The 23,098-nt window shown below is 46.1% G+C and overlaps 2 protein-coding genes across 2 annotated transcripts in view; one reads left to right on the plus strand and one right to left on the minus strand.

Moving 5' to 3' along the window:
* Positions 1–23,098, minus strand: part of tgfbi (transforming growth factor, beta-induced) — a 684,304-nt gene that overhangs the window by 38,873 nt on the left and 622,333 nt on the right. The window lies entirely within an intron of this gene.
* The window catches only part of ccdc69 (coiled-coil domain containing 69), a 33,309-nt gene continuing 26,661 nt past the window's right edge, over positions 16,451–23,098 (plus strand). The window contains exon 1 of the mRNA XM_049585708.1: positions 16,451–16,569. Within this exon, the coding sequence (XP_049441665.1) occupies positions 16,549–16,569 (21 nt within the window). The 5' untranslated portion in view covers positions 16,451–16,548. The remainder of the gene's footprint in view (positions 16,570–23,098) is intronic.

Consider the following 23,098-nt stretch of genomic DNA (forward strand, 5'->3'; position numbering starts at 1 on the left):
TGTGTGTGTGTGTGTGTGTGTGTGTGTGTGTGTGTGTGCAGCAGATGGTTTCAAACACACAGAGCTGCTTTGTGTTCAGAAACACTTCAGGTTTTCAGCAGATGTTCTCAGAGGTCAAAGGTCACGAGCAGGAAGGAGAGAGCAGCTTTCACACACTGATGTGAAACACACACACACACACACACACACACACACACACACACACGTATTTATGTCCCTATTGGGGACATTACATAGACGCACATTAACTTCCTGTAAACTTATCCTGACCTTGACTTGAACACAAACTGAGCCGCACGGTTGCGACGAAAAGAAGAGATGCACATAACGTGTTACTGTGTGTTCATTTAAATAATAACGAGAGGAAAACTTAAACAACTGAGGTGTCTTTAATTTCTTTTTAAATTTCCAAAGGAGTTTCCTGTTCAAAGATCTGTGGGAGGGAGTTACACAGTTTAGTGCTGTAGACACAGAGAGCAGCCTCAGCAGATCTCATGTGGGAGACTTTAGGAACCGACAGCAGTGGAAGATCTGAGACTCCTTGTTGGCACATAAAATAAAAAGCAGCTGCTGATATGTGAAGGTGTTCAGGTACGCGAGGCTTTGTAGTGAAAATCACCTGTGACAGATACAGCAGTGATGCGAGCAGAGGGTCATGTGATCTGGTTTTTTTTTTGGCCTGCTTTGGTCCTGCAGCCCAAAAATCATTTTCCCCACACACCACATTTATAAAAGAGACTTCTGTCACACTGTCGACACCTCCAGCTGTGAACAAGCTCAATTATGACTCTTTATATTCTGAATTTTTGATCCCCATGTGCATGCAGAGAATGCGACTTCGTCTGCAATGGTATGACTTAACAGTGAGATACAGGAGAGGAAAGGACATGGAGCTGCCTGACACGCTGCCCAGAGCGTAGCTTACTGAGAGCACACCAGAGATGGATGGACTAGAGTGTGTCTCCATGCTCAGCTTTGTCACAGTTAGCAACCAGAAGCACACAGAACTGCAGGAGCACACAGAAGAGGAGCTAAGGTCTGTCTCCAACAGACTATTCAACATGGTTGGCCTGAACACAGACGAGACACGCCCCTTGCTGTTCAGCCATACTGGGATTCAAGAGGCCAGCTCGTCATATCTGATGGCATTATCTACAAAGGATTGCGTATAGTAGTACCCCCCCCCCACCATGAGAGAGCACATGCTAAGACTTATACACCAATCTCATCTGGGGATGGTAAAGAGCAAACAGGGAGCTCGTGAAGTGCTGTACTGGCCAGGAATGAGTGCACAAATTGAAGAAGTGGTCAGAAACTGCAGCAAGTGTGCAGATTTTCAAAATAAGCTGCCCAGACATTCACTCAAGCCAACAGAAACCCCAGAGCTGCCATTTGAGGAGGTGGCATCAGATCTGTTTGAGTCTGAAGGATAACAGTACGTCTTGCTAGTGGATTACTACTCAATGTTTATTGAAGTGGATGAACTGAAAGACGTGTAGCCGCACCACCATACAGACTCTGAAAGCCCAGTTCAGCAGACATGGCATCCCTGCTACTCTCCAGACAGACAACGGTCCGCAGTACTCCTCAGAAGAATTCAGAGACTTCTGTAAGTGTTATGGCATCTCACACAAGACATCTTCACCACACACTCCACACTCAAATGGTGAAGCAGAGCGTGCAGTGCAAACTGTAAAGAAGCTGTGGTGTTAAGCTCCAGACAAGCACCTCGCACTGATGGATTACAGAACTACTCCACTTGAGACAGTAGGCCTGTCGCCAGCTCAACTGCTCATGGGCAGGAGGCCTCGCAATACACCGCCTACTGCTCGTGTGCTGCTTGCACCAACAGCCTATGACCCTCTCAAAGTTAAGCAACTTCTGGACAAGACCAAGGACACTCAAAAGTTCTATCATGACCGCAAGAGAGCAGGCAACCCCCCTGTTGTTCTCAAGCCTGGGGATGAGGTCAGAATGCAACCGTATCCTGGCAGCCACAAATGGTCCCCTGGAGTTGTGGTTAAACCACACAGTGCACCGCGATCCTATGTTGTGGACTGTGGAAACAAGGAATACCGCCGCAACAGTCAACACCTTCGCAAAAGCACTGCAGCAGCCAACCATCCACACCACTGGATACGTCAGGAACCCTGGACTGAAACATCAGGTCTGCCTGAGAAGGAGCCGCGACTTCCACCTCCTACTGAACTCTCTCTTTCACCAGCCAAAGCACCTCAGAGCCCCACTCAAGCACGGCCAGCTGGACAGACTACTACCAGGCTGGGCAGAGTTGTGAAGCCTCCAGATAGACTGAAGCTATAACTGATTTATGTTTGATTAGTTATTTCCACATTAAGGAAGTGAAGGGATCGTAAACACTCCTTCCTAGTTATTGTGTGTGAAATCTCGTTATATAGCCAAATTTCAAGTTAAATGAGTGTTTTCACTGATTTCAGATTTCATTTAATTTCACTGATACTGCAGACTGGATATCTAAAGACTGGATATCTAAAGTTTGTTAGTCATTTAAGTAAGGAAAAACTACAAATAACAAGTGAGTAGAATTTGACTCAGTTCATATGTTTATCTCTGAAATGCAATGCATGTTTCTTTTGCTAAGGAGGGGAGATGTAACACATTGTGTTCAAACGTGCTAGTTCATATAATGCTTTGCCTTTCTAGCTGCAGTCTGTTGTCCCTGCTGAGTACCCGCAGCTCTGTACAAAGATTGTCAGCAATAAACAAGATGGCTCCCCGCTAAGCCCGGGGTGCAGTACATTACAGCTCCCAGCTAGCTCCGGTTTGTTATTCAGGTTGAAGTGTGAAGAAGCAGCAGGTCTGTGGGGCAGCTGAGTGAAGTGGAGCCTGAGGAGGAAGCACCGGTTAGCCCCGGTTTCACTACAGGCAGATTCACTCGCTACAGGGGCGAGGAAATAAAACCTGAACAGCCAATCAGAGTGATCTCTCTCACCGACAAGCTCCGCCACCGATTCAACATGCTCAATCGGCCGAAAAGCCGCCGATGCCAAAGTGTCGACGGTGCGGGACACACTGCAAAAACTAGGCCGACAGACGCTCACCGACGGCCCGACTTTGGTCAACGGCTGACCGTCGGCTTGGTGTGTCAGGGCCTTTAAGCTGAGCAGGAACTTGTGGGCGGAGCCAGCAGGAGACACACTACTGCACATATCCAGAAGGCCGCACACTGCAGTAGTTTCCTGGAGGCTAGATTCTTGTGGCGTGTATGCACCAGGAGACTCCACTGGAATGATAAGGTGCCATCTTGGATCCAGATATTATTACATATCTATGGTTTGGTTCATTGACTGTATACAAAGATGGGCGACATGACAGCTCGCCAAAGGTGAGGCCGAAACATCTGGATCACTCCCTGCTGGCTGGCTACAGTGAAACTCCGCCCCACCATGTTAGTGGATGGGACATGGGACAAACTTAAAGATCAAACTTCAAACACTTCAAATACATTTTTCCAAAAGATGGTTTCTGTCATTTCAGCTTGTTCTTGTCACACTGCTGTTTGCTCAAGTGTTTGGTGATCACTAGTGATTTGAAGGGGAAAAAAAGGGCTTCATTTTTGTACAGTGCAGGAGGTGGAGGCACATCTATGGGGTGCCGTTTGTAAAGTGTCTCATGCTGAAAATAACATCAACATTTTGCCACATTTAGCTTCAAACAATGTTTAAAAAAGTATTGTGATTTTTTTAACGTCACCTTTTACCACATTTACAGCAATATTTGTTAACTTAGAAATATATTAAATAGTTAAATCTAAATATTAAATGTGGCACCTAAATGTTAAATGTTAAATCTAAATATTAAATCTAAATCTAAATGCTAAATCTAAATCTAAATATTAAATCTAAATCTAAATGTTAAATCTAAATATTAAATCTAAATCTAAATGCTAAATCTAAATGCTCAATCTAAATCTAAATATTAAATCTAAATCTAAATGTTAAATCTAAATATTAAATCTAAATCTAAATGCTAAATCTAAATCTAAATCTAAATGTTAAATCTAAATATTAAATCTAAATCTAAATCTAAATCTAAATGTTAAATCTAAATGCTAAATATAAATATAAATATAAATGTTAAATCTAAATATTAAATCTAAATCTAAATCTAAATGTTAAATCTAAATGTTTTGGGTGAAACTAAATATTTAGCTAATATGCAAATTCACACTGCCGATCACCGGAAGTACCAAAATAAAAGCTCGAGATGGTCAGACTGTTTATAGAATCAAATAACGAATTAAAACCAACTTATCGGGGGAAATGGACACTTGAACATACATTAGCGTGATAATAACTACCTAAAATAACAAGAAACGTGTTTGGAGAAATTTTATTTGATGTGTACTTTGAGTTGTTAGTGTCCCTTCTGAGGGAATCACCTTGTTGTTTACAAATACTTCAAGGGTAGAAAACCATCGGAAGCTGCGTATATATATATATGCATATCTCACATTTTTCACGTCACTGTATCACCATTTAGACTAATCTGGTGTTTGTGAAGTCTATAAACACAATGATTGAACAAACATTACTATCACGGTCTGAAATTAATAACATGGTTATCGTCGATTAGCGGTGCTAACCGTTAGCTGTTAGCCCCGTTAGCGGTGTCTGTAATGACTCACTAACTCTAAACGGTCCGTGAAGAAAATATTTTTTCCAGCGGATGTCTTAGTTACAACATGATTGAGCTAACTGGAGTAGTTTCATGTCGTATCCGACAATGGGAGACATTTAACAGATGACGTCCTGATGTTAGCTTTGCTGCTGCGGCCACTGGTGCTTTCTAGACATCGTGATTTCCCAAAACTGAATAAATACCACACATCGCAACACAAAACTGCTTTGCTAGCTCAATCATGTTGTAACTAAGACATCCGCTGGAAAAAAATATTTTTTTCACGGACCGTTTAAGAGTTAATGAGTCATTACAGACACTGCTAACGGGCTAAGAACTGACGGTTGTTAGCTTAGCTTAGGTTGTTAATCCCTCCGAAGGACACTAACAACTCAAAGTACACGCCAAATAAAATTTCTCCAAACACGTTTCTTGTTATTTTAGGTAGTTATTATCACGCTAATGTATGTTCAAGTGTCCATTTCCCCCGATAAGTTGGTTTTAATTCGTTATTTGATTCTATAAACAGTCTGACCATCTCGAGCTTTTATTTTGGTACTTCCGGTGACCGGCAGTGTGAATTTGCATATTAGCTAAATATTTAGTTTCACCCAGAACATTTAGATTTAACATTTAGATTTAGATTTAGATTTAATATTTAGATTTAATATTTAGATTTAGATTTAGCATTTAGATTTAGATTTATATTTAGCATTTAGATTTAGATTTAGATTTAATATTTAGATTTATCATTTAACATTTAGGTTCCACATTTAATATTTAGATTTAACTATTTAATATATTTCTAAGTTAACAAATATTGCTGTAAATGTGGTAAAAGGTGACATTAAAAAATTCACAACACTTTTTTAAACATTGTTTGAAGCTAAATGTGGCAAAATGTTGATGTTATTTTCAGCGTGAGACACTTTACAAACGGCACCCCATACACATCGGCCATCTTTATATACAGTCTGTGGTTTAATCAGGGAGCAGGCGCTGACTGTGTTTATCTATATATCTGATCTGTGTGATCGCTGCCTTTCTTCTTCTGGCCCTGAAATCACCGTCACCAAACCCACCAGACTGCATTTAGATCCACAGTCATGTCAGTGTGTATAGAGGCAGCATGTTGTCACAGCTAACTGGTGCATTAAGGGTTAATTTAAACCAAACCAGAGCTGGTGATTGTTGCTCCCATCAGTCACTCAGACACAGAAACAGCTCCATTTATAAAAGATACTAAAGCTGTTCCAGATTTTTGAGTAACTGTGTATTAATATGTCAGATTCATCTTGTAGATCTGAACAGTCTGCTGTCTGTTGTATATTTGAGCCTATGGCGCCACCTGCAGTGTGGAGGAGGAACTGTGAAGAGTGTGTGCATGTGAAGAATGGGACTAATACACCTGTATACATTCATATCTGGGTCTATATCTTTATCCTCGCTCCTCTGTGCTCCTCATCTGACACCTGATTGCTCCTCCTTTTTGTTCTTGTTGCCTTCTTGTTTAGACAAATCTCTTTTCTGTCTCCACTTCAATATAATGGTACATGTACTGGTTTTAACCACTTCTGCCTGCCCAGTCACTCAGCTCCCAGTCAGGAGTTTCCCTCACTTAGTGCACGTCACACCCGCCTCATTAAGGCACCCCACCTGCCTCTGACACCACCTGCCTCTGACCCACCTGCCTCTGACCCACCTGCCTCTGACACCACCTGCATCTGACCCACCTGCATCTGACCCACCTGCCTCTGACCCCACCTGCCTCTGACACCACCTGCATCTGACCCACCTGCATCTGACCCACCTGCCTCTGACACCACCTGCCTCTGACCCACCTGCATCTGACCCACCTGCCTCTGACCCCACCTGCCTCTGACACCACCTGCATCTGACCCACCTGCATCTGACCCACCTGCCTCTGACCCCACCTGCCTCTGACCCACCTGCCTCTGACCCCACCTGCCTCTGACACCACCTGCATCTGACCCACCTGCCTCTGACCCCACCTGCCTCTGACACCACCTGCATCTGACCCACCTGCCTCTGACCCCACCTGCCTCTGACACCACCTGCATCTGACCCACCTGCCTCTGACCCACCTGCCTCTGACACCACCTGCCTCTGACCCACCTGCATCTGACCCACCTGCCTCTGACCCACCTGCATCTGACACCACCTGCCTCTGACACCACCTGCCTCTGACCCCACCTGCCTCTGACACCACCTGCCTCTGACCCACCTGCCTCTGACACCACCTGCCTCTGACCCCACCTGCCTCTGACACCACCTGCATCTGACCCACCTGCCTCTGACCCCACCTGCCTCTGACCCCACCTGCCTCTGACACCACCTGCCTCTGACCCACCTTCCTCTGACACCACCTGCCTCTGACCCACCTTCCTCTGACACCACCTGCCTCTGACCCCACCTGCATCTGACCCACCTGCCTCTGACCCCACCTGCCTCTGACCCACCTGCCTCTGACCCCACCTGCCTCTGACACCACCTGCCTCTGACCCACCTGCCTCTGACACCACCTGCCTCTGACCCACCTCCCTCTGACCCACCTGCCTCTGACCCACCTGCCTCTGACCCCACCTGCCTCTGACACCACCTGCATCTGACCCACCTGCCTCTGACCCCACCTGCCTCTGACACCACCTGCATCTGACCCACCTGCCTCTGACCCCACCTGCCTCTGACACCACCTGCATCTGACCCACCTGCCTCTGACCCCACCGGCCACTCACACCACCTGCATCTCACCCACCTGCCTCTGACCCACCTGCCTCTGACACCACCTGCCTCTGACCCACCTGCATCTGACCCACCTGCCTCTGACCCACCTGCATCTGACACCACCTGCCTCTGACACCACCTGCCTCTGACCCCACCTGCCTCTGACACCACCTGCCTCTGACCCACCTGCATCTGACCCACCTGCCTCTGACACCACCTGCATCTGACCCACCTGCCTCTGACACCACCTGCATCTGACCCACCTGCCTCTGACCCACCTGCCTCTGACCCACCTGCCTCTGACCCACCTTCCTCTGACACCACCTGCCTCTGACCCACCTTCCTCTGACACCACCTGCCTCTGACCCCACCTGCATCTGACCCACCTGCCTCTGACCCCACCTGCCTCTGACCCACCTGCCTCTGACCCCACCTGCCTCTGACCCCACCTTCCTCTGACACCACCTGCCTCTGACCCACCTTCCTCTGACACCACCTGCCTCTGACCCACCTGCCTCTGACCCACCTGCCTCTGACCCCACCTGCCTCTGACCCCACCTGCCTCTGACACCACCTGCCTCTGACCCACCTTCCTCTGACACCACCTGCCTCTGACCCACCTTCCTCTGACACCACCTGCCTCTGACACCACCTGCCTCTGACCCACCTTCCTCTGACACCACCTGCCTCTGACCCACCTGCCTCTGACACCACCTGCCTCTGACCCCACCTGCATCAGAGTGTTTCTGGTGAAAATCAGCTGCCTCTGACCCCACCTGCCTCTGACACCACCTGCCTCTGACACCACCTGCCTCTGACCCACCTGCCTCTGACCCCACCTGCCTCTGACACCACCTGCATCTGACCCACCTGCCTCTGACACCACCTGCCTCTGACCCACCTGCATCTGACACCACCTGCCTCTGACACCACCTGCCTCTGACCCACCTGCCTCTGACACCACCTGCCTCTGACCCACCTGCATCTGACCCACCTGCCTCTGACACCACCTGCCTCTGACCCCACCTGCCTCTGACACCACCTGCATCTGACCCACCTGCCTCTGACCCCACCTGCCTCTGACCCACCTGCCTCTGACACCACCTGCCTCTGACCCACCTTCCTCTGACACCACCTGCCGACCCACCTTCCTCTGACCCACCTGCCTCTGATCTGACCCCACCTTCCTCTGACACCACCTGCCTCTGACACCACCTGCCTCTGACCCACCTGCCTCTGACACCACCTGCCTCTGACACCACCTGCCTCTGACCCACCTGCATCTGACACCACCTGCCTCTGACACCACCTGCCTCTGACCCACCTGCATCTGACCCACCTGCCTCTGACACCACCTGCCTCTGACCCACCTGCCTCTGACCCACCTGCATCTGCCACCACCGGCCTCTGACCCACCTGCCTCTGACACCACCTGCCTCTGACCCACCTGCCTCTGACCCACCTGCCTCTGACACCACCTGCCTCTGACCCCACCTGCCTCTGACACCACCTGCCTCTGACCCACCTGCCTCTGACCCCACCTGCCTCTGACCCACCTGCATCTGACCCACCTGCATCTGACACCACCTGCCTCTGACCCACCTGCCTCTGACCCCACCTGCCTCTGACCCACCTGCATCTGACCCACCTGCCTCTGACCCACCTGCCTCTGACCCCACCTGCCTCTGACCCCACCTTCCTCTGACACCACCTGCCTCTGACCCACCTTCCTCTGACACCACCTGCCTCTGACCCACCTTCCTCTGACCCACCTGCCTCTGACCCCACCTGCCTCTGACCCCACCTGCCTCTGACACCACCTGCATCTGACCCACCTGCCTCTGACCCCACCTGCCTCTGACACCACCTGCATCTGACCCACCTGCCTCTGACCCCACCTGCCTCTGACACCACCTGCATCTGACCCACCTGCCTCTGACCCACCTGCCTCTGACACCACCTGCATCTGACCCACCTGCCTCTGCCCACCTGCCTCTGACACCACCTGCCTCTGACCCACCTGCCTCTGACCCACCTGCCTCTGACCCACCTGCATCTGACACCACCTGCCTCTGACACCACCTGCCTCTGACCCCACCTGCCTCTGACACCACCTGCCTCTGACCCACCTGCATCTGACCCACCTGCCTCTGACACCACCTGCCTCTGACCCCACCTGCCTCTGACACCACCTGCCTCTGACCCACCTTCCTCTGACACCACCTGCCTCTGACCCACCTTCCTCTGACACCACCTGCCTCTGACCCCACCTGCATCTGACCCACCTGCCTCTGACCCCACCTGCCTCTGACCCACCTGCCTCTGACCCCACCTTCCTCTGACCCCACCTGACACCACCTGCCTCTTACCCACCTTCCTCTGACACCCCGTGCTTCTGACCCACCTTCCTCTGACCCACCTGCCTCTGACCCCACCTGCCTCTGACCCCACCTGCCTCTGACACCACCTGCCTCTGACCCACCTTCCTCTGACACCACCTGCCTCTGACCCACCTTCCTCTGACACCACCTGCCTCTGACACCACCTGCCTCTGACCCACCTGCCTCTGACACCACCTGCCTCTGACCCCACCTGCCTCTGACACCACCTGCATCTGACCCACCTGCCTCTGACCCCACCTGCCTCTGACACCACCTGCCTCTGACCCCACCTGCCTCTGACACCACCTGCATCTGACCCACCTGCCTCTGACACCACCTGCCTCTGACCCACCTGCCTCTGACCCACCTGCCTCTGACCCCACCTGCCTCTGACCCACCTGCATCTGACCCACCTGCCTCTGACACCACCTGCATCTGACACCACCTGCCTCTGACCCCACCTGCATCTGACACCACCTGCCTCTGACCCACCTGCCTCTGACCCACCTGCATCTGACCCACCTGCCTCTGACCCCACCTGCCTCTGACCCCACCTGCCTGTCTTCTGTTTGGACTGTGTACTTACCTGACTCTGGATCTTCCAACTGCATCTGCCTGTTATTGAACTGAACTAAAGCGGCACCTGGGAAACACTCACACCCTAACCACGTCTTTCTTCAGAGTGTTTCTGGTGAAAATCAGCTGCTGTGTGTGTTTCTGAGAGGAAGAGACCTCTGAGGATAATTCAGCTCCTCAACAATCAACACTGAAGGAATTCTGACCAGGAGAAGTTTCAGATGGTTGTAATCTGTAATCTGTAATCTGATAGACATCACTAAATCACACACTGGATGTAAATTATGTTTGTAGCACCAGAGGGCGCTGTATCTTCCTCCATGAACATCAGCACTCTCGATTTAAAGAAGACTTCCAAAAGTGATTTCCACTTCTGATCTCAAAGACAAACTGTCAGTATCCACATGTGACGCTTGTCTTTGTTCCAACGTGTCAGACGTCTCCCTCTGCTCAGACTGTAGTGAGGCCTGCAGACTGTCTGGACTCAACATCTTCTCATTCACTCCTCTCAGCAGGCAGCATGAGCAGAGGGCTGATGAAGACAACAGGTGGAAGAAGTCTGGATTTGTGAGCACTCAGATGTTTGACAGACTGACCTGCTTCATACCAGACGCTGAGAAGAGTCGATCACAAACATTTGTTCATTATGACACTGACATGATGTGTTCCCCAGCCCCTCACCCTGACCTCAACCCTGACCCTTACCTTAACCCTAACCTAAACCATCACAACTAAATGACACTTACCCTGACCTGAACCTGACTCTAACCTGAACCTGAAAAACCAAGTCTTGTTTATACGGCAACGATTTCAACTGAAAACGATAAACTTTAGTTGCGTTTTGGCCGATCGTTTACACGACAGCAGCGTTTTAAGTGCCTGAAAACTCAGCGTTTTGAAAACGGGTTCCAGAGTGCAACCTTTTGGAAACGGCAGCATCTCTGTTGTCATGTAAACTTGCAATATGCAGTTCCTCTGAAAACTGAGACTTTTCGCACGTGCTCAGTACGGTTCCAGTCACTAGGAATGCGCGAGAACGTCGACCATCACAACAACAATGGCGAGCTCTGTTTGTGCTGCTCACCCTGTTGAATTTATCAACGCCTCTCCAGCAAAGTGTAAATCTACTGTGGCAACTCCACCTCGTCATCCGTCCAGACAAAGATCTGTGCATGCTTTCGCCATTGTGTCCTCTTTGTTTTGGTTTGTAATCACGGTGTTGTAGAGGAAGGCGCTTCAGCGCAGGCGCATGGTGTCATTCCGTGGTGTTGCTTTGCAAATTTACTCTGCCACCCATTGGCCTGGCGAGCACACTACAGCGTTTCCAGTAGATTTTGCAGCTCCGTGTGAACGGGGATCGTTTCAAAAACGTTGTCATATAAACACAGAAGTTTTTTAAAACACAAAGGACAGACTTTTCCGTTTTTAGAGAAACCGTTGTCGTCTAAACAGGGCCTCAACCAACAAACAGGCCTTTGAAGAAGTGAAGAGCAGCCAAACACACACACACACACACACACACACACACACACACACACAGAGCAGGTCATGTGTGGAATGTATATTTGTGTGTATTTTTAGCGTGGACTCGTCTCTGACAGCAGCAGTTGTTGTTTTCAGAATAACTTTCCATCCAACAACAGCTGCTTCTCTTCCTGTTACCACGGCGACAACATACAGCACACATGGCGTCATGACATCATGACAGTACATTTACTGCACTAAAGTACAATTCTGAGGTACTTATACTGCAGTATTTCCATTTTCTGCAACTTTACACCTCCACTGCACCTCGTCAGAGAGAAATATTGTTAACTACATTTATCTGACAGATTCAGATTAATATATGAAATATCACAAATAAATAAAATATTATTCTGTAATTCTGTGTAAGGAGTACTTTAACTTTTGGTGCTTTAAGTTTATTTTGAAGCTGAAGATTTTCTACTTTTACCAGAGTAACATTGTGAATGGAGGAGTTTAACATTGTGGTGTTGATACTTTTACTTCAGCTGCATGTGAGGATTTATACCTGTGATATTTATCACCTGTTCACATCTAATATAAAACTGTCATGGTGGGATTCAGTAAAGATATGGTCATCTCAACAATTTTCTCTGACTTAATTATCAAATAGAATATGTAACTTTACTATTGTTGTAAATCAAATTATTTCCAGAGTGTAAAAGATGGTTTCACAGAGTGTTGATGGAGCTAAACCACGAGGATGAGGACGGCCCCAAAGAGACGAGAGGGACTCGTGACTTTACATCCAGAGCTGTTGTTTCCTCAGGGCCCAACATCTTTTATGAGGTCCTGCAACATATCTGATTATTTACTGTGTGAGAGTAAATGACCCAAACTGGGTGCATTACCTGGCACAGCGCCACACAGGTCTGTAGAGAGACAGATAGGGCAGTGATTGGTTGTAGGGAGGATCCTGTCCACCAGGAGGCGCCATTTGCACAGCAGGAGAGAAACCACTGCAGACAGTCTGTTACACTGTCTATATGATCAAGCTGCTGTCCTGCTGCAGTCTTCATATCTGATGTCTTAATGAGATTTTAACATGATTTTCATTTCATTTGATTCTTATTTTCATTTCCATATTTGAGCGCTGCAGGGCGGAGCCTGAGAGCTGCTCCTGTGACTCGTTCACATGTGACAACAAAGATCCTGAACTCTCAGAAACAGCACCTTGATCACATTGACCTCAGACTGCTTCTGTCTGTGAGCTGCGTCTGTGTTTCACTGACTGGATGAAGTGTTACTGCAGTGATCATCACAGAGAGGAAGAGGAGGGGTTAATGTGCCATTAGATCAGCTGTTTCTCTCAGTTTCATCTGTCACCTGATTTATGTGTATTAGAAACTACAAAGTGACAGAGACACACCCTCTGTTTGTTTCTGTTTGTCTCTCAGCTGCTCCAACTTCCTGTTCCTGCACACCTGATCCAATTAAGAGCTCGATGCTGATTGGCTGATCCAGAGAAACCGATGCCCATGAATGCAGCGTCATGTCAGTGTGAGGAGCCTTTAATCGGATCAGGTGTGCAAGTAAAAGATTACCACTCACAGAGCTGCAGGAGACCACAAACACAGCAGTGATCCTCAGGACAGCTGAGAGTACGTTTACTCAAGTTCACTGGTTCATTAAAGCAGCTGACGTCTGCTGTGTGGACACTCTGTGGACACTGTGGACACTGTGGACACTGTGTGGACTCTGTGTGGAGGCTGTGCAGCTTTAAACCCACCAGTGTCCTCACAAGTCCATGAACATGACAAAGCTGCTCCACAGTCAGAAAGTCCTCAGAAGTGGAGACATCCTGTAAATGTGTGTGTGTGTGTGTGTGTGTGTGTGTGTGTGTGTGTGTGTGTGTGTGTGTGTGTGTGTGTGTGTGTGTGTGTGTATCAGTGTTTTATGAGTTTTAACTTTTGCTCGTATAGACGTCCATAAAACAGAAGCTGGAAGAGAAAATTCCTGCAGAGCTCAACCAGACAATAAAATCTGCAGCTTCACCCTCAAAACTACAACCAGAAACTACAGCCGCCATTTTGAATTCAGACCTCATGTTCACTTGGTTACACTCTGTGCAGCTTCACGTCTGTTCAGATTAAACTAATAACGTGTTACTTTACCTTGAAAAATGAATCTGACCTCATGTACTTATACATCACACACACACACACACACACACACACACACTTGACGGTGACATCAGCTGCTAGAAATGTGATGATGTCAGAGGTTTCATGGGAAGTTTCAAACACACCTGAAAGTTCAGCTGCAGTTTAACATCAACAGACTGATGAGAGTTTACAGCAGCTTTATTTCTGCAGCACATTTAATGCACACACACACACACACACACACACACACACACACACACACCAAGGAGTGTCCAGTTATAAAACATAATCAACAGAAAGTACAAGTTAGTAATAAAGAGATAAAATACTAAGCAGATAAAAACAGTGCAGGTGCAGCAGGGTTACAGCACAAGTTTTAGTGTTCCATAAGAGACACATGAAAAGACACATTTTTAACCTGGACTCAAACATGGCTGCATTTGGTGAACATCTAAGGGCCCAAACTCACCAAACTGATGTTGGAAAATTTGCAGCGACGTGTGACGACACGTTTGGACCTTCAGTGCTGCTAGTTCTCTGCAGTCTGTTTGGTGTGTCTGGGCCTTGAGGCAAAGATCGTTCTCTACTCAGGTTACAAAATGACTTGACACTGACTTCTAGTTTGACAGGGACACAAACACCGTCCTCCTGGGTCAAAGTCCTGAGCTTGATGGATCCATCCACATAACAAAAACGGTCTGAGCGGACTTATTCATGACAGAGCGTCGCCATCTTCAGTACTCATGATGGATATTTAAGATTCATCAGAAGCCTGAGGGAGCGCTGCACACTGGAAACATCACTCTGCATCAGAGCCCATCCACCTGCACAGATGTTCACACTCTTTGTACCCATCTGTTGCTCCGACTGTCTCATGTCGCTGCGGATGGGTTTATAGTGGAGGTGGCTGAAAGACTTGTGCGTCTCATTTCCATATTTTCCGCCAACATAACTGTCCAGCGCCTGAAGAACAGAGCCGTGAACACGATTCTTCGATGATCATGGTGTGTCATGTTGGACATCACAAATGTGCCGTAACACAGGGTTAATGAATGGAGGCCGATGAAAGTGTCCACCAGGTGTCATGGTTTCATCCCTGCTGATCTGAGCCAATCAGAGCTGGAGCTGATAAATACCTGTGCAGGTGCCCTGATGTCACTTGAGCTGGCTACACTGAGGGCCACTGTCAGACGACACACAGCTGTGTTTGTCTCCTGTCTGAAATGAGGACACATTGTTTAAAACGTTAATATGAACCGTGATCTGATAAATGACCTTTATCACTGTAAATGGAGACAGGCATAGCAACAGTAACTAAGGGGTGTGGCTTAGCAACTTTTTAACAGTTTTCAAGATCTTAAGAATTTGTTTTTTTTGTCACAACATTTATCTGGTCAAATATTTTTCACTCCTCTGTAAGAACATGTTTAAAATATGTTCCTGTTATAATCAAGAAGAGATGACGTCACACTGTGGCGACTTGAGGCTGAACGTTAAATTTAAAACCACATCAAGCAGCAGAAACATTTTTAGTTTCTGTTTAGAACAAATCAGGGAAGTTTTCTGCTGAAAAATATTTATATTTATTACATGCAGGGATTTTTCTGTCACTATTTAAAGTTTTGAGGTATTTTCAGGCTGATTGTGAAACTTCGGTAACGGTTAAAATAACAGATGTGTTGCACGCGTCACTTTGTAGGAAACTGCTTCTGATGTTTGGAGTTACAGGCTGATCACTGAATGTGTCATATAAAACCTTTAAATATTTATATGTTGAGGTTGCTTTAATCTGGCTGATAGTTGATTATTCTGTTTTATTTTCATGTTGTTATTGTTTTGTTTCATAGTAATCTATTACTATTATTATTTTTCTGAAATTCATCAAAATATTTTATATTTAATACTTTTATTACTTTTGACTTGTAATCGTTAAAGTTATATTTTCATTTGTAATTTATTATGTTTCTTGAAGTCTTGATGAACTTTTAAGATTCGTTACTGCTTTAATTTTTTTTGTATTTTCTATTTCATATTTATATCATTTTTGACTTCAGACACAATTCATGATGTCAAACTTAGATTTAAAAAAACAAAACTATAAATATATATATATATTTTGTCTTATCCTTTTTCCCTGTTTCCCCTCTGTATGAAGTTTTATCTTCTTTTATGTTTGAATTTTTAAATATAAAATAAGATAGACGAGTTTACGAAATGCTCTTAAATATTTTTTGTCTAAATCTCCTGTTACTTTCTTTACAAAGTGTTTTTGCCTTATTGATTTTTCCTATTACCTCTCTGTTTAATTTAAGTTTTATTTTATTTTATCTTTGAATCATTTAAATTAAAAAAATAATAATAAAATAAATATTGGATTGCCGAGTTTACAAAGTGTTCCTGAATGCAGCGGCGATAAGCCCCGCCCCCTGCGCCCGGCGGCCTTTGCGGTGCGTTCACGGACTTCTTGTTTGAAAGTGTTTGAAAGTTGTCAACAGAGAGAAGAAGAAGAGGAGGAAGAGGAGCAGAGACAGAGAGCGGCTTCTAACGGAGGAGGAGGAATGGGCTGCAGCCACAGTAAGGTGAGTCTCACCGGCACAAACACGGGCACAAACACCGGGTCAGACGCGGCTCGGTCCCCGGTTAGACCCCGGTTAGACCCCGGGCAGGCGGCAGCAGAGTCCGGTACATGTTGAGTTAGTTTGGGAGGCTGAGGAGCTGCTGCGGCCACAAAACGTGCACCGACACCGAGACTGAGCTCCGGATAATAACGGAGCCAAATATAACCGTCACCTCTCTGTGATTTAATCAGTTTATTGATCACAGATGACTCCGGATTAATTAAAAACCGATTTGGCGCCAGACAAAGAAAAATGCGGTAAAAACACGGTGAACTTTTTAACATCTGTTTCTAATCTGACATCGTGTTTGTTTTCCCACGGTGCCGTTACCGGAGGGACACCGAGATTTAACGGCTGTAATCAACACCAGGACTCATTTCATGTCACTTTATTACATTTAACACGAAACTGCTCCGAAATTAAGTTTGTTTCATCAGTTTAAACCGATTTTATGACGTTTAATCACTTAAATTACACAAAAACAGTCAAATACTAAACAGACTATAGTGAGGTCCTGCTGCACAGAGGAGGGAGAAATACTCACAGCTTTTAATACTTTAGTAAAAGTATAAATACCACAGAGTAGAAATATTCTGTTACTGTAAAAGTCCTGCACTGAGAGTGTTCCTTCAGTAAAGTATGAATGTATTATCAGTAAAATGTATTCAAATGAAGTCATTCTGCAGAATACAATATATGATTTTATTTAATTATAATAATTGATGCATTAGTGATCAGTTTAATGTTGATCAGCTGCTGAAGGTGGAGCTCATTGTAATGACTTGAGATTCATCTGTGATAAATCATCATTTATTGCTGATTTATTTTGTTTTTAATCTTCTGAATCTGTAAAGTAATTAAAGCTGTCAGATAAATGTAGTGCAGTAAAAAGTACTCTGGGATGTAGTAGAAATACTCGAGTACATGTACTGCAAAATTGTCCCTCCAGTGGGGGAGACCGGGGTCTGATGTCACACTTTGTTTTTTCATTTAAAACCTTAATGCTGAACAGATTCAGTTTAAATAAGTAACTGAAGCCTGACGTGTCGCGGAGCACTGAAGAGACTTTACTCTGCTCAAACTTATTCTGTCAAAGACGTCATGTGACAAACATCCTCATGGTGGTGACTTGCTGTGGGACTGGTTGTCCCTGTGTTATTTTAATAGGGGGAACAAAAGTGGAGTCTGTAGCCCTTTTTAAACAGGAGTTGTGCAAATTTGCAGGAAAGCCCAATCAGTCTTTTTTCAGCATTGGCAGTATAAAAACAAAATCGGGGAGTGCAGCAAAATGCCGCCTACCTACTTTTGTTTATACAGAATGCGCCTTTTTCAGGGCAATGGGGGGCGTGAGCAAGTAACAAAACGTGTAGCTCAGCGTGTGACGTAAACAGTGACGTGGGAGGGAAGCCGCGGCTGGTCAGTCCTTCGGTGATTCTCTCATAAGTCGGCCCGTTCTTCACCGTCCCCGTCATCTGACGGTTAATGGCCTCTTCGTTTGCGAGGACAAGGAGGGCGCGCAATTCCTTGTCTCCCCAGTTGCTCATCTTTACAGTGTCTGTCAGGTTTGTGTTTCCCTCTTGCTACTAGCTGCTCGCTAATTCCTGCTATTAGCTGTTTCCCGTTTATCCAGTGGCTCGCACGTGCAGCATCATCAACAGCCCCTCCCACAAGTCTTCAACAGCCCCTCCCGAAGGCCGCCTCGGTCTGTTTAAACTAAAAAGGTTCCGCCAGTATGTCTACCCTACGAGGCAGAAAATAGAGAGTGCCAGGGCTGACGTCAAAACCCGGAAGTTTAGCATCGCGCTGGTTCCCGGAAGAGAAAGTGAATGTGATTTTTGCATTGCGTTTTGGATTATGTCAGAAAATAAGCTCTGTGGCTAACACAAGTTTATGATACTTACAGGTTTTGTTCAGCGAGATAATCTTCACATATGAACACCTTTCATACCGCATTTGAAGCTTAAATGCAATCGCCAGAAGTAAAAAGCTAACGTTAGGCTTTAACGGACTACATGACTACTCCACGGTCGCATGACTCTTGACGTCACCGCCACTAAGCTTTCAACTGATTTCGGCCGCTTTATTTTAAAAACATTGTATAATGGGGAAATCAGACTGTTTAAGCTAGGGATGTCCCGATCCGATATTCGGATCGGTATCGGCTGCCAATATTAGCAAAAAACGGGCATCGGCATCGGATCGGACTACATGGAAAAATGCTGATCCAAGAACTCCGATCCATTTTTTCACGGAAAAACACAATTAGTGAAACTGGAGCCATGGATGGACTACAAAAATATTACTAAAATAACTGAAAAGGAAAGGCTGCATTGTTTGTTAAATGTCAACAATGTCTTGCGGTGTTAATCTATTTTCTATTTATTAGGGGCCAAAGCAAACCAGCTATATTTTTTATTTAATGTTAATGTTCAAGTTTAAAGTTTGTTTATTTAACCCTGTTAGCAATAAACAGGTCAGTTTCTCATACCAACTGTTGTGCATCATTCTAACTAACCCGATTATGTAGTTGTTCTTGTTAGAGTAATATCGCTTGATCAAACCTTTTCTAACATGACTGACAACAAAATAAGTGAATATGTATAATACGCGCTTGGATCGGTATCGGATTGGAAGTGAAAAAAGTGGATCGGGATATCCTTAGTTTAAGCTAAATAAGAAGCTGTAATGGCGGACTGCAGCACTCTCACCTGTTCGGGGGTGATGACGTTTAATGTCCCCGACAGGGTTTGTAGTCGTATTGAGCAACTTGTTAGCAACCGCTTTTTTTTACGACACGTAAAAACTTCAGAATTCACAACTAGGGTATTTACTGACGTGTTTATGTCGTAGAACAAAACCTGAAACTCGCTCAAGCTTTTGTTAACCACAGACCTTATTTGAGGCATTTTACCAAAATCCCATTCAAAAAACGTACTGACTTTTAGACGAGAGAACCGGAAGTGCTAAAAGCGCTAACGGAGTTCCGGGTTTACTGGCACACTCTACTGGGCACCTCAGATCAACTCGCCAATCCGGCTCTGTGTGGCCAAACGCTCGCAGCTTGCCGGCAAAACGGCCCAACATTCACCGAAAATCTGGCAGTGTGAAAGGGGCTAATCTCAAAAATGAAGTTAAAAAATATAATTTAATGTAAACTTCTAATTGAAAGGGACCAACCGAACAGTGACCCTGTAGGTGATCTCTGACCCCAACATTATTTTAACAGTGCCCTCTAGAGAGTGAGATCTAATGAATGTGACAACCGACCCTGTTCTCCCCGACATGACTCTCTGCTGCTGCTGCTGCTGCTGCTGTGTGTGCAGCTCTGCAGTGACACTGACATGTACTGACATGGTGTCCTGTAAAGTCCTGTTATGTGTCTGACCTGAAGCAGCTCTGTGAGGACACTGACACACAGTCAGTGGGTGTATTTTCTATAATATCTGAAGATATAAACACTCTGTATTGTACGTCAGCGGGGGGGGGTTATATGTTCTGCTGTTGGTCTGCAGTGTCCTCGCTGCACGGTTAATGTCTCTGTACCCACAGAGGGACAGACGATGGACAGCTGTTGTCTTCCACCGGTTATTGATAGAAAATGACGAGGCAGCTTCATGTGGGTCACTGCTGCCCAGCTGAGCGCCGTCGTGGGGGAGGGGGGGGGGTGTATTTTTATCAGGTTTGGATTCAGTGTTGAATAATGTGAAGTCCGTCTGTGAAGCCGCTCAGAGCTGCTGACATCACAGGAAATAAAGCCAAAGGTTCAGACTGAACGAATCTGCTGATCAGTCACAAGCCGATCAGTTATTGATCAGTTATTGATCAATTATGTGAACTGGCCTCTGTGTTGCTCCTGGTCTAAAGTTCTCTAACAAACAGTCTTTGTCTTGTAGAAACATTCATCAGGTTATTTCGGGTGTTTTATGTTTTCTACGTGACGCAGCTCAGGTTCTGTAATAGGGCTGCCACTAACGATTATTTTCATTGTCGACTAATATGTCGATTATTTCTTCGATTAGTCGACTAATCATTTCATCGAAAAATGTGTTAAAATGTTGAAAAATGTCAGTCTGTCTCACCCAAACCCCAAAATTACATCATCTAATGTCTTGTTTTGTACTCGCGTCAAAGGGTTTTAGTTCACCGTCATGGGAGAGTGTGTAAAGCTGCCAATATCTGAACCTAAGAAGCTGCAGTAACAGTATTTTGGGGTACTTTTATAGTACTTTTCTATGAAAAATGACTCAAACCGATTAGTCGACTACTAAATAGTCACCGATTATTTTAATAGTCGATTAGTCATCGATTAGTTGACTAGTCCTGGCAGCCCTAGTCTGTAATCGTCTGTTTTCTCAGTTGCAGATTGACAGAAGAGAATTTTTACACTTTAAGTCTTATTTTCTGCTGAGTCTGTGACTGTGTCTTTATTTTGCACTGGACGTTGCTTTGTGTCAGCTGTTGACAAGAGCTTAGCTGTTTGTAGAGTTTTGGTGTCGACACTGAGTCTGATGACAGAATGAAACACTGAGCTATGAGCCGACTGTGACAGAGATGTTTTACAGTTAAACAACAAACTCTGATCCAGACTGAAAACGATTTCAGTCTGGGTGTTGTCTGAGATAGAGCTGCCCCCCCGACTGAGACTGTCCCTAGTGGACAAGCAGTCCTCTTCAGGGTCCATCAGTGGACCATCAGTCCTCATCAGGGTCCATCAGTGGACCAGCAGTCCTCATCAGGGTCCATCAGTGGACCAGCAGTCCTCATCAGGGTCCATCAGTGGACCAGCAGTCCTCATCAGGGTCCATCAGTCCTCATCAGGGTCCATCAGTGGACCAACAGTCCTCGTCAGGGTCCATCAGTGGACCAACAGTCCTCATCAGGGTCCATCAGTGGACCAACAGTCCTCATCAGGGTCCATCAGTGGACCATCAGTCCTCATCAGGGTCCATCAGTGGACCAACAGTCCTCATCAGGGTCCATCAGTGGACTAGTCTCCTGCATGTGTCTGATATGAATGTAATGATGAAATGATATATTTTGGTGGTTTGAGTTGAAGGTGTGAGAAAGAATAGTATCAGTAACATTGTTAACACTGTGCTACATTACAGAGAAATACAAACCGTACTAATGAACCTTCATTAATATAGGCCTATATTTTATCTCCAAGTGCACGTCACACACTGAGCGAGCCGCCTGTTAATGACGCTGTGGGCTAATGGGCATGTAGCTACTTCCATGTTTCACATGATACGTCATGTTTGTAGTCGACCAATGAAGATGAGTTTACATATCACCTTGGGTTCGTCCTTCACCTTCTCAAAATGATCCCACACTTTGGATTTCCTGCCCGACATGTTATTAACTAGCCTGTGGAATAACCGCAGGTACCAGCCCTGGAGATTAACCTGACTGCTGTCTGACTGCTGAGCGTGGACACTTCCTGTGCCTGTCCTTTCAAAGTAAAGTCACACATGCTCCAGTCATATAGGTTTGGATTTATTTTGACGAGGTGCAGCTCCTCATAGAGTTTCATGTTTGTTTTATTTATTTATTTGCTAGCGACCAATGAAATCTTGCTGACTAATGACCTTTGTGGTCGACTAACTTTTGGCTGAGTGTTATGGGGCAGCCCTAGTGTTTAATAAAGATACTGAAGGCTTCTCCAGCTGTGATTGTGCCTCTAAACCTGGTATTTATAGCCAAACATGATCTTTTCCAAATCATAATCTGTCCTAGACCTAACCACATTAACCACAGCATTGTTGAATTGTTAAGTTTTAATGTATCTGCTACTTAATAGGTGGCACGGTGCTGCAGTGGTTAGCACTGTCGCCTCACAGTAACAGGGTTCCTGGCTCAAACCCCGGGTAGAGGAACCCTTCTGTGTGGAGTTTGCATGTTCTCTCCGTGGCGGTGTGGGTTAGGGTTAGAGTTAGGGCCAGGCTGTGATAGTCTGGTGACCTGTCCAGGGTGAACCCATCTCTTGTCCAATGTCAGCTGGGATAGGCTCCGCCCCCGCAACCCCCAAGAGTAGAAGCGGTTACGGAACAATGAATGAATGCAGCGTATCTGTAGTTTGCAGAAATGTACAATGAAAACATTTATTTTGGCGGCTGGGTTGATCAAACTGTTGGTGTGCACATCCACATACTGAATAGCTGGATGAAGCTTATTGAAAGGCATTCTGGGAAATGTAGGAAACCTCTGCAGGAAGCAGGTTGAGACAAAGTTCCTACAGAAGCATCAGTTGTCAGCTTCCTGCTGGAACAAACATGTAGTTCAGATGTTTGAGAACCAGTGAGTCTGATCAGAGACCAGTTGGAGAAGCTGTTGCATAAGATGAACTCCAGTAAACCTTTTGATGATCTCAGAATAGACCAGATTTAGAGGCTCAGAGTCTGAGCTGCTGCTGCGGCTGCTGCTGCAGGAGATCAGTGACATCACCACACACTGCCGACGCCTTTCACTGGAATTCATTCACAACTACAGG

The sequence above is a fragment of the Epinephelus fuscoguttatus genome, linkage group LG9 (assembly GCF_011397635.1).
Source record: "Epinephelus fuscoguttatus linkage group LG9, E.fuscoguttatus.final_Chr_v1".
Classification (NCBI taxonomy): domain Eukaryota; kingdom Metazoa; phylum Chordata; class Actinopteri; order Perciformes; family Serranidae; genus Epinephelus; species Epinephelus fuscoguttatus.